We start from the raw sequence: 16825 nt of genomic DNA, 5'->3' as shown, positions 1-16825 counted from the left end.
TTGTTTATTTGGAATGAATGCAAAAGGATTTTTTTTTCTATAAAGATAATATTAGCGGTACATCATTCATACAGATTCGATATGAGGGATCCGCTCTGTTGCTCCGCTCTGTCCGTACCTACCACTGATCTCAGTGGTACCTACCACCGACTACCCGCTCTGTCCGTGTCCTTTTGCTGCCCTCAACGTTCGCTGTAGGCCAAAAGGGGATGGGCCAAGAGCATGCACGACAGCCTTGATCGTATCGTTACGTGTTAAAATGTAGCATGCTTTGATGTACAGTCGATTCCGCTGTACAAATGCCACCACATCTTAACGATGTGTAGCACACTTTGTCGAGATCGTACACAATCTTAGCCAGTCAACTCAGTGAATTAGGCTTTAGTTTGAGTCATCTGCAACAGTTGGAAACTGTCGCCCGAATGCTAGCTGACTAGCCAGCCATATTATGATTTCTACGACGAAATGAGAGCCCGACTTCAGTGACTTCTGATCTCTGTCCAATCGTATTCCACGCCTTTCGCTCACCCGATCCCGATGGCTGCAGATAGCATCGCTTTCCTTCAAGACATCAGGGAGTGCTACCAGTTCGATCACGCTGAAGTGAGTAACGTTGTCGTATCTGAAATTAAATTACACACAGTAACTTCTTTAGAAGCTTAGAATCTGCTAACCGTTCGAGGTAATCCTACTACAGTAGTAAACTTAGTCTAACAGTTAGACTCTAGAAACTGTATACGTTAGATTCTATGCTAACATGAACATGTATGTGTAACTTTGTAAGTGTTGTTATTAGACCTATTATTGGCTATAGTTGTAACGTTAGACCTCTAAATTTATGTCTTCCTTGCACCTTGTCTTTTCTATTCTTTGTTACCTGCTTTGATGCGGCATGTGTATTTACGTTAGACTCATATATCGACTATCGTTACATTTCTGCAAAGCAACTGGAGTTCTCCAACATGCACATGCAGGACTGGACGAAGTCAACAAAAGAAGCATGTGCACTTTTTTTGGTGTTTATGGCCCAGATCGGTACCTCATTTGCTGTATGCAAAGGCCAAAGCCAAAGGTGATATCCCAATCACCCCATGAACCACCACGCACTGAGCAGCTGGCAAGCTTCTCTGGCTGTATGGAACGCCGTTTGACAAGTGATAAGGTTACTAATCACCTAATTAGAAATGAAAGCCCGCCTCACTCACCACGCTTCTATGCCATGGATCGAGCTGACACATCAAACACTAGAAATTTCTAGTCAAGTGTAACCCTGTGCAATTGCGATATCCCGTGCCTTTGCTCTGCGCTGCAGGAGCTATAGATCTAGAGCTGTTTAGACCTAATGTTAGATCGATGTCGCATCGCAGAAAATTGCAATGATCGTGGCACAAAGTGTGAGAAAGTTGGCAGTCGTTTAGTCTGCGATTAAATACATTCCATTTTTCAACATCCTTGATTCCTAGCTCACGCCAGCTCATCACAAAAAAGAAAAACATAAATATTTATGCCTTCAATCCTCCATCCATCCTGATCCGACCCCATCACAAATCGGGCAAACCAGTTACCACGCACGATGCAGGTAAGGCTTGTGTGTGTGTGTGTGTATGTGTGTCCATGTAAATGGCTGCCCGTAAATTGGTAGCTATACACAGTCCTGCCACTGTTCACAAGTGCGTGCTTGGCGCTTTGCACGGCATCTGGTCGGGCTCGTAAAATGGCAACTGTGTAAATGATATAAACATTAAGAGACTGGCAAAGTGGGATGAAATTTGTGGGTTTTTTTTAATTATTGTAATAATTTCGCCAAGGCCGCGTACTAATTAGTGTTATTATAACGAAGCATTCATTCATTTAAAATCATGATTGAAGGACGAAAGTTTACCACTCGCATTCCGTTGTGTGCCAACTATGCACAGCACCCCATTTGTCTCTGCTCGCACTGGATCAAGCCACGCCGCGCAGGGAAGGGCATTAGAGCAACCATGTGGCATACCGGTACCACAAGTGCTTTCATCACACACACACACATTGACACATCGTATACACACGGCATTCCATCGCGAAATCTCACACATTACACAGTACAGTACCGGAAGACATGCTGTCGAACCTGCGGTGCCTGACAGGTACTCAAATTTGCATGCACTGCTCGATTCGCATAAAATCTCGCAACGATAATATAGGGCAGTATTTAAGTGCACAATTGCTGACATCCAATATTGATAATTAGAGAAGTCTTATTAGCCAAAATAGAAAATTTTGTACTATGTTTGCTAGGCCATAGGGTTGGCACTTAAAAGGTAACATTTACCTTTCGACTTGTGACATTAACTTTGTTCAAGTGTATATATGTAAATTGTTTTTCCTGGACCCGGGTCTCAGTCTGGGAAAACTGTTTTAAGGGGTGCTCCCGCTCATGTTACCAAGGATCCCCCTGCCTAATAGTCGACCATGCCCACCCCGGCCATGCTCATGAGGACCCCGGCCTATTGTGAGCTGCTCATGAAGGCCCCCGGTTCACTTCTGTAATTCTTCTTTTAATCAACCAATGTGCAGTGACCCATCAAAACACGAGCACCAGGGGGTTTGCTCAATGCAGGGCTGCCTCACCTAGACCTAATCGGCCTGATTGAACTCGAAATTTTCAGAGCTTTTTTTTTTACTATACACTGTGTTTTTGAATTATATTCAGTGTTTTCTTTTTTCTATTCTTGGTACATTTAACTTTGAGTTTGATTACAGCTACTGTAACAGCTACATTCAAACTTTGTAGAAATCAAAGAGGAAATACTCAGTAAAGTTCATAACTTGCAATACAATTAGGATGAAAAACCAGAACTTGATGATATGAATACTGTTGTAGCGGCATCGCTACTTCTTGTATTTGTATCCACATGTATCGTTGATTTTCACTGAAATTTTCCCCAGCCTCGGATAGTGAGAGTTGAAAATTTCATGTCAGCTTGCCGACCTAGTTAATTGCTGACCTCTCATTCCGGTTTAGACCAGTTCACGGTCAGGTCTAGATTGCGTAGATGGGCGTATTTTAATATTCATTTTTGATAGTGATAAATCCAATCACAGTTATTGTTTACGCGTAAAGTTCCCTAGTACCTATTTGCATATTTCACTTCGCATCTCAACACGCGCATGTTTGTAACATCAGTTCTCGAACACATTCGACACGCTATTTCAAATCACTCGCACCTCGATCCTGCTCGAGTCAAGACACAATCTCTACGCTCTCGCATCAATTACCTTCGTCGAGCACATCAAGCTTCTCACACTTCATTTCACTGCGATTGAGTCGTTTTTTCGTGCATTCTGCACTCAACGGCAGCCTACCAGCTGAGGTTTTCCTACCGGCAGAAGTAGACTCTGCATTCTTACCAGAGTTCCGGTCCAGAGACACTGCAGTTTCGGTCTTGCTGTTTATCGTCAGTCAGGGACATCCTTCCTTTCTCTTCTCCGTTCAGCACTTTTGTTTTACGAACGTCGAGACATCACATCTCCCGGCACGACGACCCCACAGTCGCTGGTTGAGATCAACATCATTCTCCTACCTCCGTCTTGACTTTTCAGTCCCACCATGTACGGAGCGTCGCATCTTTAAGCGTCTCCAGCGGTCATCGTCATCATTATCGACTTCATCACCGCCTGCCGAGACCCCCTTTTCATCTCTACTCTACATCATTTTCTACTTCACGAGTTTCCTTTCCAGTCACGTCATATCGCGATAGCCGCAACTTCCGTGCGCACGACAAAATCGCGTTCAGACAAAGACTTCGCCAGGAACTCATATTCATATTCGGAACTTTATCACATACACTCTACTTATACACACGTGAGTTTGTCATGTAGATCTAGTCTATACTAGCGGCGGCCTTCCGCTATATAAACAGTGCCACTCTTGCTTAGCATGTTAACACACCTCTGCTCTGCTAATTACAGTATCACTGTTGTGGTGGTTGTCAGATCTATACTCTACGTCAACATGTCAGATTGTCACTTTACCAATTATCATGTCACGTTTCATTTGTGCAATAGCTGACAATATTTATTATCTTTTATAATAAACATCTGAAAAGGGAATCTAATGATTCTTGTGTAATTTCTTTGTGTCAGCCATCCACGTAGTTTTTTTTGATATGGAAATAAAAATAGGAATTTGGTTTTCACAACTTTTGCTCACGCAAGCCTTAACAAACACATGCATTCAACTTGCACATTGTTCCTTCATCCATAAAAACCAAATCTCCTAAACTGTAGTAAATGTCAGTGTCTTGAATGAGAAATTCATCTCCAGAGCTCGGAGGTAAGATATTGGGAATGCTGGGAAAATATAGAGGAAAGAGAGGGGGCAAAATTGGATTGTAGTCTCAACAAAGACAAACACCGAGGAAAGAAGTCCAGCAAATACAGTGAGTAGTTTGAATTAATAGAGTTCATGAAGTGCAAATTACTAGCATGCACAGTACTGTTCATGTGTACAGTACACGTACATGCAATGTATGTGTGCATGATTTTAGGTTTTGTTTACTCAGAAACAAAATTATTTCTTTGTAATGATTTTGCAGACATTTAAATGACAGACAATAAATGAACACAATGGTCTGAATTTCAGGAAAGATAAAACAGACAGTCATCTGTCCCTTTATAGAGAGATAAAAAAGCTATTTTCCCCCTTCAAATTTAGATTTATCAAATCAAAAAGAATTGAACTGAATTTCTTTTTCTTTATGGCAGACTGCTTTTCCTTGTGCGTAAAATGTTCTTTAAATGTTAAAGTTTCTTATGAAGAGACTTCTGCCAGATTCGTGGAACTTCCACATTTTATAGGTATTTATGAGAGTGATTGTAATACTTCAAGAGTGATCCAGCTATTAAGGGGATTTTTCTTTCTTCCATTCATTTCCCAGCATTCCTTATAACATTTTGGGCTCTGAAACAAGATGGCTGCCAAAGAGCAATGTGAGTCGCCTGCTGCTGGACCTTCCATTCTCATCTCCGCTCCCGGCAAGATAATCCTTCACGGCGAACATGCAGTGGTGTATGGGAAGCGGGCCCTCGCTGCGGGACTGAATCTCCGGACGTACTTCCATCTACGACCAAAATTTCGGGGGAAGCTCCAGTTGCATCTCCCGGACATCGACCTCGATGGGGCCTGGGATGTCAGTGAGCTGCAGGACAAGTTCCCAAACTTGCTCAGGGGTGACATCACCAGCCCTTCCCCTCCGGATCCGGAGACGACCGAGCGGTTGCGGTTGTTCCTCGGTCTCGGGGATGCCGAGACCACCAAGAGCCTGGCCATGGCGGCGTTTCTGTACCTGTACATGTGCATAGCCGGCAAGAGTGGGACGCTCCCAGTCTTCGAGGTGACGGTGTCCTCTGCACTGCCTCCAGGAGCAGGGTTGGGATCATCGGCAGCTTTCTCGGTCTGCCTAGCTGCTGGACTGCTGTCCATGGTGAAAGCAGTGAGTGCAAGTCCCACTGCGTGTGACAATGATTTTTGTTGGGACAAGGCGGACCTCGATCTCATCAACAAGTGGGCATATGAGGGCGAAAGAATCATACATGGTAACCCTTCGGGCATTGACAACTCGATCAGTGTTTATGGTGGGGCTATTCAGTACAGGGCAAAAGTCATCACGCCTTTGGAGAATGTGCCCCAGCTGTCTGTCCTTTTGGTGTACACCAAGGTTCTTCGTAGCACAAAGGTACTGGTGGCATCTGTTCGAGAGCGCCATGACAGATATCCCAAGATCTACGGTCCGATCCTCGAGTCGATAGAGCAGATATCACAGGAGTGCGAACGAACCTTGGAAGCAATGGGGCGTGGGGAGGTAGACTCAGAAGTGGCCTTCCAGAGCCTGGAGAGTCTCGTGGACATCAACCAGCAACTGCTGGAGGTGATTGGCGTCTCACACCCGTCCATCAACAATGTCTGCCGATCGGCGTCGGCCTACGATTTGCACGTCAAGCTAACAGGTGCTGGAGGGGGAGGCTGCGTGTTTGCCATTCTTCCCCCCTACGTCGAGACGGAGACCGTTCAAACTTTGCAGAAGGATCTCCACCTCCATAACTATGACTCCTGGATAACAACCCTTGGCGCCAAGGGTGTTACCTTGCACCAAAGCATTAAGAATCTCCATAGAGATGGCTACTTCCTGCCTCCATCAATTTTGCAATAAACTGCAATACTTATGCCATGGTACATGACACTGTACTGTTGTAGTGCAGAGACTTAATGAAGAGATGACCGGAGTTGGGGCAGCAGTTCAGTATGTGCTACCAATTATAAGAGGTGAAAAAAACTTAACAGAACTTTTGTGGATGCACCATGCTTTATTTACATTGTCCATGACATGGTCCCTAATAGAAAACATACCTGGATCTAATGTTCTGTTTTGAAGAAAATTACATTCTGTCTTTTTAATTCTAAAAGAAATAGTGGTATTGTAAAGCTGTTATTTTTGCGAGGGTTTAATTTTCACGAATTTCGTGAATCACTGTTAGACTTCGAATTTAACAAAACGCAAAAATGTTGCCATGTGCTAGGGAAGTAGTGCATTAACAATAGCCTTCTTGTTGATTCGCGAAAATGACATCTTGCGAAAATGTCTGTGACCTCCTCAATCACAAAAATATCTGTACGGAGAATTTTTGTAGCTTTTATACAGTAATACAAGACATGTATCACTACATTTTGTGCAACTTACAATACCCAATCACTGATGCACAAGTTTGCAATGTGATGCCCCAAGACAAATGACTTCGTAACATACAGCATTTGTTAAAGGTCCTGTTTACCTTTGGGAGCAGTGATTTAAAAAATGTTCAAGATAACACTTTTGATGCATATGTGTAGGTCAGTTGTATCACAAAACATCCTACCATATAATTTTTTTTGCAATAATATCACTATCTTTCTCATTAAACCATAACTGTAGACAGTTTAGTCTGGAAACATTTTTATTATAACTATTGATTGTTCACATTTTGTATATTTAACAATACTTAACATCGATTATACTGGTTCAAATTTTTAGATTGGTTGTTTCTATCCCTAACTCACATTTTAGAACTATATTTAAAAGCACTAATGCTGGGTTTTTGTTTCATCTGCAAATGATGAATTATGCCTTATTGATATGAATACTGCCATTGCATCTGGGAGAGATTTTGAATGTGTAACCGTTAAGCCATGGAACACTCTCCAGTTTCACGTCAGGAACCATCTTGTCTTTTACAGTACACTCTTCAATGGTATTCTGTAACATTTTACTATATTTGAGCTTGTAATAATGTAAAAGTGGATATTTTTGCATTGTGAATGATTTTCCACCCTCAGCCGAGTAAGATGAATTTTGCATGTCTTTGATTTTGCTGAATCACATTGGGACATTAATTACTGGAAATTATTTTAATCATTTAGTCAAAAACATTTGCATGTTTTTATTTTCACACTAGTTTCTGATGGCATGAAATGTGGGAAAATTTCAACATTGCAAAAGTTTTCCACTTTATTTACAGTAAACATGTAGCAAACCTATTTGGTCAAGTCTGTTGGGACTGGAGCATAAACCTCAATTTGGACCATCAACGTCTCTATCAAATTTAAACACACTTTCAATCTGTCAGTATGTTTTGGCTTTGACATCAGACTTAATGTCTGAATTTGACTTTGTACATTACTGTAAAAGTGAATATTTTCGCACGACTAATTTTACGCACTTGGCTGGGTAAGAAGAGTTTCGCATAATTCCACAGGATCAAGACATCAACTACTGGAACATATAGCAAGCAAAAATATTCGCCTGCTTTTATTTTTAGGGCTAGTTTCTGGTTGCGCAAAATGGGGGGGAAATTTCACCGCAGCAAAAATTTCCACTTTTACAGTACTGGGTACAGTATATATTTATGAAGATTTTCATACCCATTCCTCTGCAGGTGTGTAGGTAAGATTTTGAATCTTGCTGTTTACTTGTAATTTTGCCCATAAAATGAGGCATTAACAGTCTTTGCGTGCTACCTCCCAGAATATCAATGAAACTATAATTATTATCTGTTAGAATTTGTAGCATACACTTGTACATACACGTATGATTGAATGTGTTTATAGTACGTTGTGGGATGTCAATTTATCTACATTTATTCTCTTCTATGATCTGCAATTGATGTAATTCATATCTTCGTTTCTATATTCTGGTTGCCTAGGGAGCTTGATTTGTGATCAGCACTTATTGAGATAAATTACTTGTGCTTGTTTTTCTCATTGTTCAGGTTAGACTCCTGAACATTCTTATTAAAGTTATTTTGACATTGTGTTGTCTGTAAAGGCAAATATGTTGCTCAGATTTGATTTGTTTTCCCCAAATTGTACGAGTTGACCGATATTCCTGACATTAACATAAAGCATGTAATATGAGTATTGATGCCAAAATGTTGCCTACATAATATGTTACCCAAAATGCATTGTATTGTGTCATCTCAAAATTTGTAAATCTTTAAACTTTGCTCATACATAAATAGAGGTTAATTACTTATTTTTCATTGTCTTTCTGCAGTCCTCGATTGCAGATGCATACAATGTAGCACTCCCAAGTCGGGAAAATGCATGAAACAAGTGTGGGGTTTACGGTACATTCATACACATAACTTTAATGATCATACTTTGCATTTATTTCCTTGTCTTCATATCCATCCTGTAAACTTCTTTCGGTGTAATCGTGGTGAAGTACAGGACCCTCCATGCCTTGCTTTTTATTCTTTGTACCGTGCAGTCTTGCCAGCAGAAGTGCAAGTGTAGTTGCCCCTATTAATGGATTGAAATCAGATCAAGTCATTATGCAGTGATGTTTTGATCGCTTGAAATTTATTCAATTCCATCCAGTTTTCTTGAACTCCTGTTATGTATTGATACCTCTAAAGTCAGATGGGAAACTCTTGTACAAAAAAAAAATAACATGAACAAGCTGTAGTGCATGATAGAGAGGAGGAAAGTTTGATATACAGTAATTTATAAATGCTGTATGCCATGAGAAGAGGGACATGCAATGCATATAAATTATAATGCATGAGGTTGTTTCAGAGGTATACATACGTATGTAACTATTTTGAGTTTAACCCAAAATCTTGATCTGCAACTTTTTAGATGCATTGTACAATGTACTGTGTACGTGTATATACAATAGGTACATGTATTTAGAGTGTCATATGTTTTGTCTCCCGACATACACTGTAGTAGTCATATCAACTGCAGTGAACTCACTCTATTATGTTTGTTCACTTCCCCTCCCCCGTTGATTTGAAACTTTGATCTAAAATGTAGAGTCAAAGTATGCTTTTCCATCCCTCCCGTTTCTGGAGCGCAGGTCTGGTGTTGAACCAATTAACCCGTTGAGGACAAGTCCCGAGTATACTCGGGCAGAGGTCTATTGGAAATGCGTATTGTAGCAAAATCAGGCAGTCCTCAACGGGTTAAATAGTTGGAAAGAAGAGAAATACCTTGATGATGGCTGGGGTACACTCTTCTTTCATTTGTTTGATTTTTTATTTTGTTTATTTATTTATTCATCTATTTATTATTATTATTATTTACCTTTTTTTTTTGGAGGGGGGAGGGGCGGGGGGAGGGCACGCTCTCCAAAACTAAAACAGACAGACTTGGTACTTTAAATACATGGATTAAAGTGTTACAAATTGTATTGTTACAATGATTGAGGACCTGCATGTTTTCTCTTTTGCGCAAATGCGTAGAATGCTCATTCATGTTTGTGTCGTCAACAATACACCAGTGCATAATGTTAATGATATGACTGTACTGTCTTATTATACTCCTTTGATGTTAACCTAATAAATAGCATTTGAGCTAAACGTCCAAAGTATGATACAGAACTCACAAGACCAATGGTGTGATTTTCTCACGTGATAAAGTGTAATACGTGTAGGATATAATGTGTATGTTGTTGGAGGATGTCAAGCTGAACAGCATGTATGATGACTGTTATATTAGTGATGATGATGGGGATGATTATTATGTATGGTGATACTGATATTGGCAATTTTTGTGATGATGATTTTGTTGATTATTATTATGGTGATGATGATGATACAGCAGGACTGATGATATTGGTTAATGGATTTGATGTTAGTTGCCATGGTAAGAATTAATGTGTTTTGTCGAAATGGCAAACGCATCAGACAGGTCAAAATCCACTGTCCAGTATAGTCTAAATTATTAGATTTAATAAACATCATGCCCATAGCACATAACAATGACAAAAATATAAACAAAGCCCCCAGCACCATTTTCAGTACAGCGGTATAGCATTTGACCTGTAGAGTTATAAAGCTCCCACTTCAAAGAGAAAATGTAGCATAATCCCTTTCATTGTCAATATCAGTTTGTCAGTACCTGCATCAAAAATGAATAATTTTTGTGATATTGCATAGCAATTTACTATGCATTTTGGATATGCCTGCTATAAAAAATGAAAGTGCAGCATTGGTCTGTCTATCTATCTACATGTATCTATCTATCTATCTATCTATCTATCTATCTATCTATCTATCTTTCTATCTACCTATCTATCTATCTATCTATCTATCTATCTTTCTATCTATCTTATAATCTATCTATCTACATGTATCTATCTATCTATCTATAGATCTATCTGTCTATCTATCTATCTATCTATCTTTCTATCTATATATCTATCTATCTATCTATCTATCTATCTATCTATCTATCTATCCATCTATCTACAGGTATCTATCTATCTATCTATCCTTCTCTATCTATTTTTTAATCTATCTATCTATCTATTGATCAATCTATTTATCTGTCTACAAAATCTATAAATCTATTTCTGTTTATCAATCAATTTGTTTACATGCATCTATATATCGATCTTGCTGCTTGGCTTTCTGGTTGTTTATCAATATCTGTCTTGTACAACCGTACCTTTCTATGTTCCATTCTGCCCCTTTGTCTGTATGCATGCATGTGTAGGACTCCCGACTACTACTTGTAGGAGTGTGTGTCTGTATAAACATTGTATTTACAGCTGTATGTTTCTGTGATGAGTTTCATAATGGTTGGATAACTTATCATATGGGACTTGCAAAGGTATCCACCAATAGGGAAGAATGTGTGTGTTGATTTTAAAAAAATACAGAAAATGGTACACCAGTTCATCATAATAAATAGTAGCTATAACAGCTAGCGCTGCACGCTGGCACTGGTCCGACAGTTCCTGACCGGTAAAAATCACTGTTGGACCAGTAACATTTTCAGGAATGGACCAATAAAAAATGGAAAAACTGGGTACCTACTGGTTCGACAGACAGGTCAGACCAGTAGAAAAAAAAAAATGGGTTAGTGTACAGGCCTGGATATAATACCAATTTCTGTTTGATACCACCCTTCCATCACCACAGGACCTTCATGCTATCTTCACTAGAGAGGGCGTGCTAAAGAGGACGATCCATTCCGTATGGGGGTGTCAGGGGCACGTCTTTCTGTCCCTGGATGGAGGGACCCAGATTCGAGCCTATCAGGTATAAACAATAGACTACACGGTGTATGTATTCATCTGGCTGGGTAATCAGTGTATGAATGTATAAGTTCACAGAAAACATGCACAACTTTCAGTGAGCACAATGTACATTGTATGTTTCCAATGATTGATTTAATGTGCTATACTTAAATGTTGACTAATTTCTATCTGCAGGATTATAGTTAAAGATCAAATTTAAGATTAAATTGCAAAAGTTTTAGATAAGAAGTATCAGAACATGGACAAAACTTCCATCTTTGGGGAAAAAGGATAAGGCATAGACTGTCCATGGCTTTGGTTTCCGTATTGTGTTGTGATGTATGGTAATTTACCTTCAACTTGGACTCATTATGCTAGCATGAGGACTGTGTGTACCGCCAAAGCATGATAATGGCATTTCTTCAGGAAAGAAAGGAATCAAATTCACAGATATTTGCATAGCTAATCTGTGCATCGATCACCTGTTATCATCCTTGCATCACTGCTGTGCTTTACCTGGTCGTATTTGTAGGTGCGAGGGTCAGTGCCCGCCAAGCAGTTCACGGTGTCGGCCAAAGTGTCCCCTGTCGTCCAGCTCTGTTTTGCCAAGGACACCAGTGATGTTCTTCTAGTGGTAAGTGGTTGCCAGCGATATGAGGATCAATCTTTCATCAATGCACTTCAGAGTGTAGTAATGGTGTCAAAGGCATCAACAAGGACAGTTAGTGTTACAGTCAGTGTCCTATTTCAGGGCCCTATTTTTATGAAAGATGTTTTCACAGCAACTCTTGCTAGGAAGGCAACTTCTTGTAGCAACAGCCAATCATGGAACAGGATTCTTGCCATTACCATGACACTTGCTTTTGCAGCAGCCGTTGCTATTAACAGAGCAACTTATTTTAATGAAATGGTGCATGTTAACCCCGTCGCGGGGCGCTGTAACACGTATTTGTCCGTATGGGGTCGCTGCTGCGGTTAGGTGCATGTATGATTTATGATATAATTTTTATGAAACAGTGTAATATAGTACACTTTATTTGTCATGTTTTTATTTTCACCTATTACACAAGTTGTCTGATATTTGCAGATTGTAAACTTGCAAAAAATATTACTTCTTATAAACACAAGTGCCCTGCAAATGGTAAGTAAAGATGGGAATCAGACGGGAATTATGCAGAGATGGCAAAAGTGATATAATTTGGAAAGTAGTTTCATACTGCAGTGTATATTTTGTTTTCTCAAAACAACTGTGCTCAATCTAGTGAGTAACCATTCATCAAAATTACAAAGTGGAAAAGACTCTGTTGTGCCAAAAAATCTGTTGATTGGGAACCATACTAGTCTTATATTGCTGCATACACAATGTCTACATCGTTTAGTTTGCCTATTTCAATGATTATATAAAAGTGTAATGACTTCTGTTTTAATAATGTGTGCAGTTTCACAAGAATGGCCTGGTCAAGGTCTACGAGAACTTCCGCCCCCAAGACTCCAGCTCCCCGCCCTGGAGGAAGAGGGCGCAGTTCACGCTGGGTGCGAGCGGCAGCAATGTCAGCGTGAAGAGCGCCACCCACAGCCGTCATCATGGCAACAGACTGGTGTGGGTCGAGGAGAGGAAAGAGGCGGAGAGTGTCTCCTACAATCTCCTGACTGCAGAACTCGAGCCTTGTGAGTTTCCCATGTGAACTGTTTAGTATCCAGTTCTCTGTATTGCCAATACCTAGGTGCCGTGCACAGAGCAGCATTTTAGATGCATTTAAATTGGATAGCTCAGGGGACAAATTTGCCCCGGTTTTGGCTGCAAATGCACTCAGCTCACGTTCTGTCTTGATCCGTGGTGTTTTTGTTGTTGTTGTTTTGTTTTTTTTGGGGGGAATATTTTTTTGCTTTCCATCCTGTGACCAGCACATTGAAACCTTGCAGTAGTGAACCATGACTCTAGCAACCGCAAATTAGTACAATGTTTAATTTTTAAACTCTATTTAACCCTAACTAGGCCGGGGGGGGGGGGCTCCGAGGCCCCCCCCCCCTCGCCGTTCCGCGCGATGTATTGCTAACGCGGAAAGCTATTGCCGCGACGTTTCATGACTTTTTTCTTTTGAGTCTCCCGCATCTTTTGACACCAAATTTGCAATGCCCGGGTGTGTGATTCCAAAGTTGCGCATAAATATGTATGTACATGTCAGACCAAAAATTGCTCAAAAACGTGAATTCGTGTACAATTTCAATGCAAACTGTGCTGACAGGCAAATTTCATAAAAGTATGATTATTTTGGCGTTTTATTGATTAAAATCAATTAGTAACATATTTTCTTGATCGGAACAATGTCGCGGACAAGTTTCATCGAAAAAACAATGAAAAACATTAAGTCGAAAAAACAAAGAAATACATAAGAAATTCAAAAAACAATAAAATACTTAAGAAATTTTTTTTCTCATATTTGCTCAGGACACTAAAAAGAACGTTCACACAAAAAATGTGCCCATTTTGAGCTCTATTTAGTGATTTATACCAAATTGTCTGATTTCATGCATCATTATGCATAAATTAGCATAATTTAGCATAAATGATAATTTTTTTAAAATTTAACTTTGTGATACTTTAGATTACATCATAGGCAATGTGTGTGCTAATTTTCGTCGTGATCGCGCGGTCGACGGTCGAGATCTGGAGGGGGTCCTGGGAGCCCCCCCGCTCTATGATCTACCTAAATAGCGGTTAAGTTGAATTGTAAGCGAAGAACAAAGCAGCAATGAAAGAAAAACAGACAAAATTTGCATTGAATTGTATGGGAAGTAAGACACGTGCAAGACAACACTATAAAATCATTAATTTGTATTCTTTTGTTGTTCTCACTTGTTGTCTCTATCATCACAACATGTCTTGTGAAGATCTATCACATCAAGTTCCATCCTGCAACTTTAAGCTTCTACCACTGTGATGATGATGATGGTGATGATGATGATGATGATGATGATGATGATAATGATAATGATTTTCGTTATCATTATATTATTTTCATTATTGTTGTCATTATTAATGCCTTTTGTACTGGTATCATGATTGTTGTTAATATTGTCATAATATAATTATCATTAGTTACCATCATCATAATCATTGTCATTCTGATTTTTGATATACAGACTGTAAAGGCATCAAGTTGCCCTCTGTATTACTCTCTCGTTGCCCAACTGAGCTGATGATCTTTGCCTCGTATGGAGGAGACTGCATTCTGGTGCACCCTAGGTATGAGAAGCATTAGTAGATACACATGTACAACATGTGCAGTCATACATTTCATTTCATTTTGTTTCACTTCACTTCTTTATTTGTCCAAGGTATATTTATAAAGCAAGGCATGGAGATTTGGTTTTGTCACACATTCACTATGAATTAATCTGAACATGTAGAAGAAAACAAATTACATTACATATGACATATCAAATGGATACTGTAAAACAAGGAATGCTTGCTTACATTTTCATTTCGCAAATACTGTGAGAGGCAAGATTCGCAAAATCAAAATATGTGCAGTTCTTGTCTACACTTTATGTGTTGAATGCCAGCAACAATTTGCAAAAGTTTTGTGCTGAGAAAATATCTTACTTTACAGTATTCAAATTGTTGTAAGATTCTATACATTCAATCAAAATACAAACTATTATCTTCATGTAGTAAACATATAATAGAAAAATAAACATACAAAACCCATTTAAAGAATCAACTACTTCAAAAAGAAATAAATTCTGAAAATTAATTGAACCACCTGTCAATAACTTCAAATTCTAAACCCTATTTCATTGAGAAATATACTGTACAGACTATATCAAAATCATAATCCATAAATTATTACACATATTAAACATTATTGAAATGTAGTAGAATGCACACTGCCCTACTTTGGCAAGAGGAAGCAAGTGACATCGAGTACAAATGCTACAAATGAAGAAAATATGTTTTTGGGTAGGCCCTTCAACATGAAGATTTGTGATGAGACAAAATGTCGGTATTCGTGCAAGTCATATGGTAATGCATTTATGACACTTCGAAGAATTTTGATATTCCCATAGAAACTCATTGTTATGTAACTTGCTTCCTTTTGCCAAAGTATTATAGATTTGTAGCAAACATGAAAAATCTGACAAAAGGAAGCATGTGACAATCATATCGTGAGTATGTTACTTGCTTCCTTTTGCTAAAGTATTATAGAATTGTAGCAAACATAAAAAAATGGTGAAAGGAAGCAAATGACAATCATATCATAAGGATGTATATTGCTTCCTTTTGCCAAAGTTTTTTAGATTGTGTGCAAATATAATTAATTTGGCAAAAGGAAGCAAGTAACAATCATATCATGAAGTTGTAACTTGCTTCCTTTTGCCAAAGTATTTCAGATTCTTACCAAACATGAAAAATCTGGCAAAAGGAAGCAAGCGACAATCATATCATGAGAATGTTATACTTGCTTCCTTTTGCCAAAGTATTATAGATTTGTAATAGAAATTAAAAAGAAAATAAAAATTGGCAAAAGGAAGCAAGTGACAATCATATCATAAGGATGTTACTTGCTCCCTTTTGCCAAAGTACATGTATTTTAGATTGTGTGTAAATCTAAATGATTTTGCAAAGGGAAGCAAGTGACAGTCATATCATGATGTTGTAACTTGCTTCCTTTTGCCAATTTTTTTCATGCAATTTTGTGCACTTGCTTCCTTTTGCCACCCGAATATCTCAGAAATGAGTCAAAATTGTAACTTTTGGATTTTTCAGTTAAATACATTTTAGAGCATGCCTCAAATATGCCAAATCAATAAAAAAGTTAATATCCATGAAAATGTCACTTGATTACTTTTGCCAAAGTAGGGCAGCACAATATGTGACCCGCTACAACAAAATGATCCTAAAGTCGGGTGAGGTCGATTATTTGAAAATTGCATGACAAAATTCCCTAATCTTTCTGCTTTAAATTGATATGTAACACATCTTATGAAAATAATCGGCTGTGGAGATATCGATGTTTAAAAGAGGGCATGTCGAGACGTATGGGAAATCACTGTTTCGAGAAAAGCGCCCTAAAAGTTTTCCTCGCGACGCAATCGCGGTCAAGCACACGCAAGTCAGTTTTCACCTCCGGACAATAGAAGGTAAACCCTAGCAACCCCCGAAATGCTCATTCAAGCACAGCGGCAGCGGTCTCCTCGCCGACCAATCAGTGACCAGGATGCCAGGAGAAGCGGCTGGGCATAGCGCACTCCGCCCGCACGCACCAGTCGACTTGGCAGTG

General features: G+C 39.3%; 1 protein-coding gene across 1 annotated transcript in view; it reads left to right on the top strand.

Moving 5' to 3' along the window:
* The first annotated feature begins 490 nt into the window (after nt 1-490).
* LOC140229680 (uncharacterized) overlaps nt 491-16825 on the top strand; it is a 31887-nt gene continuing 15552 nt past the window's right edge. Inside the window, exons 1-5 of the mRNA XM_072309923.1 lie at nt 491-603; nt 11443-11562; nt 12073-12174; nt 12980-13208; nt 14685-14787. Coding sequence (XP_072166024.1) covers nt 538-603; nt 11443-11562; nt 12073-12174; nt 12980-13208; nt 14685-14787 — 620 coding nt within the window. The 5' untranslated portion in view covers nt 491-537. The remainder of the gene's footprint in view (nt 604-11442; nt 11563-12072; nt 12175-12979; nt 13209-14684; nt 14788-16825) is intronic.

This window comes from Diadema setosum, chromosome 6, assembly GCF_964275005.1.
Source record: "Diadema setosum chromosome 6, eeDiaSeto1, whole genome shotgun sequence".
NCBI lineage: Eukaryota > Metazoa > Echinodermata > Echinoidea > Diadematoida > Diadematidae > Diadema > Diadema setosum.
The sequence above is the reverse complement of the archived record's forward strand: the minus strand, read 5'-3'. Positions and strand labels throughout refer to the sequence as shown.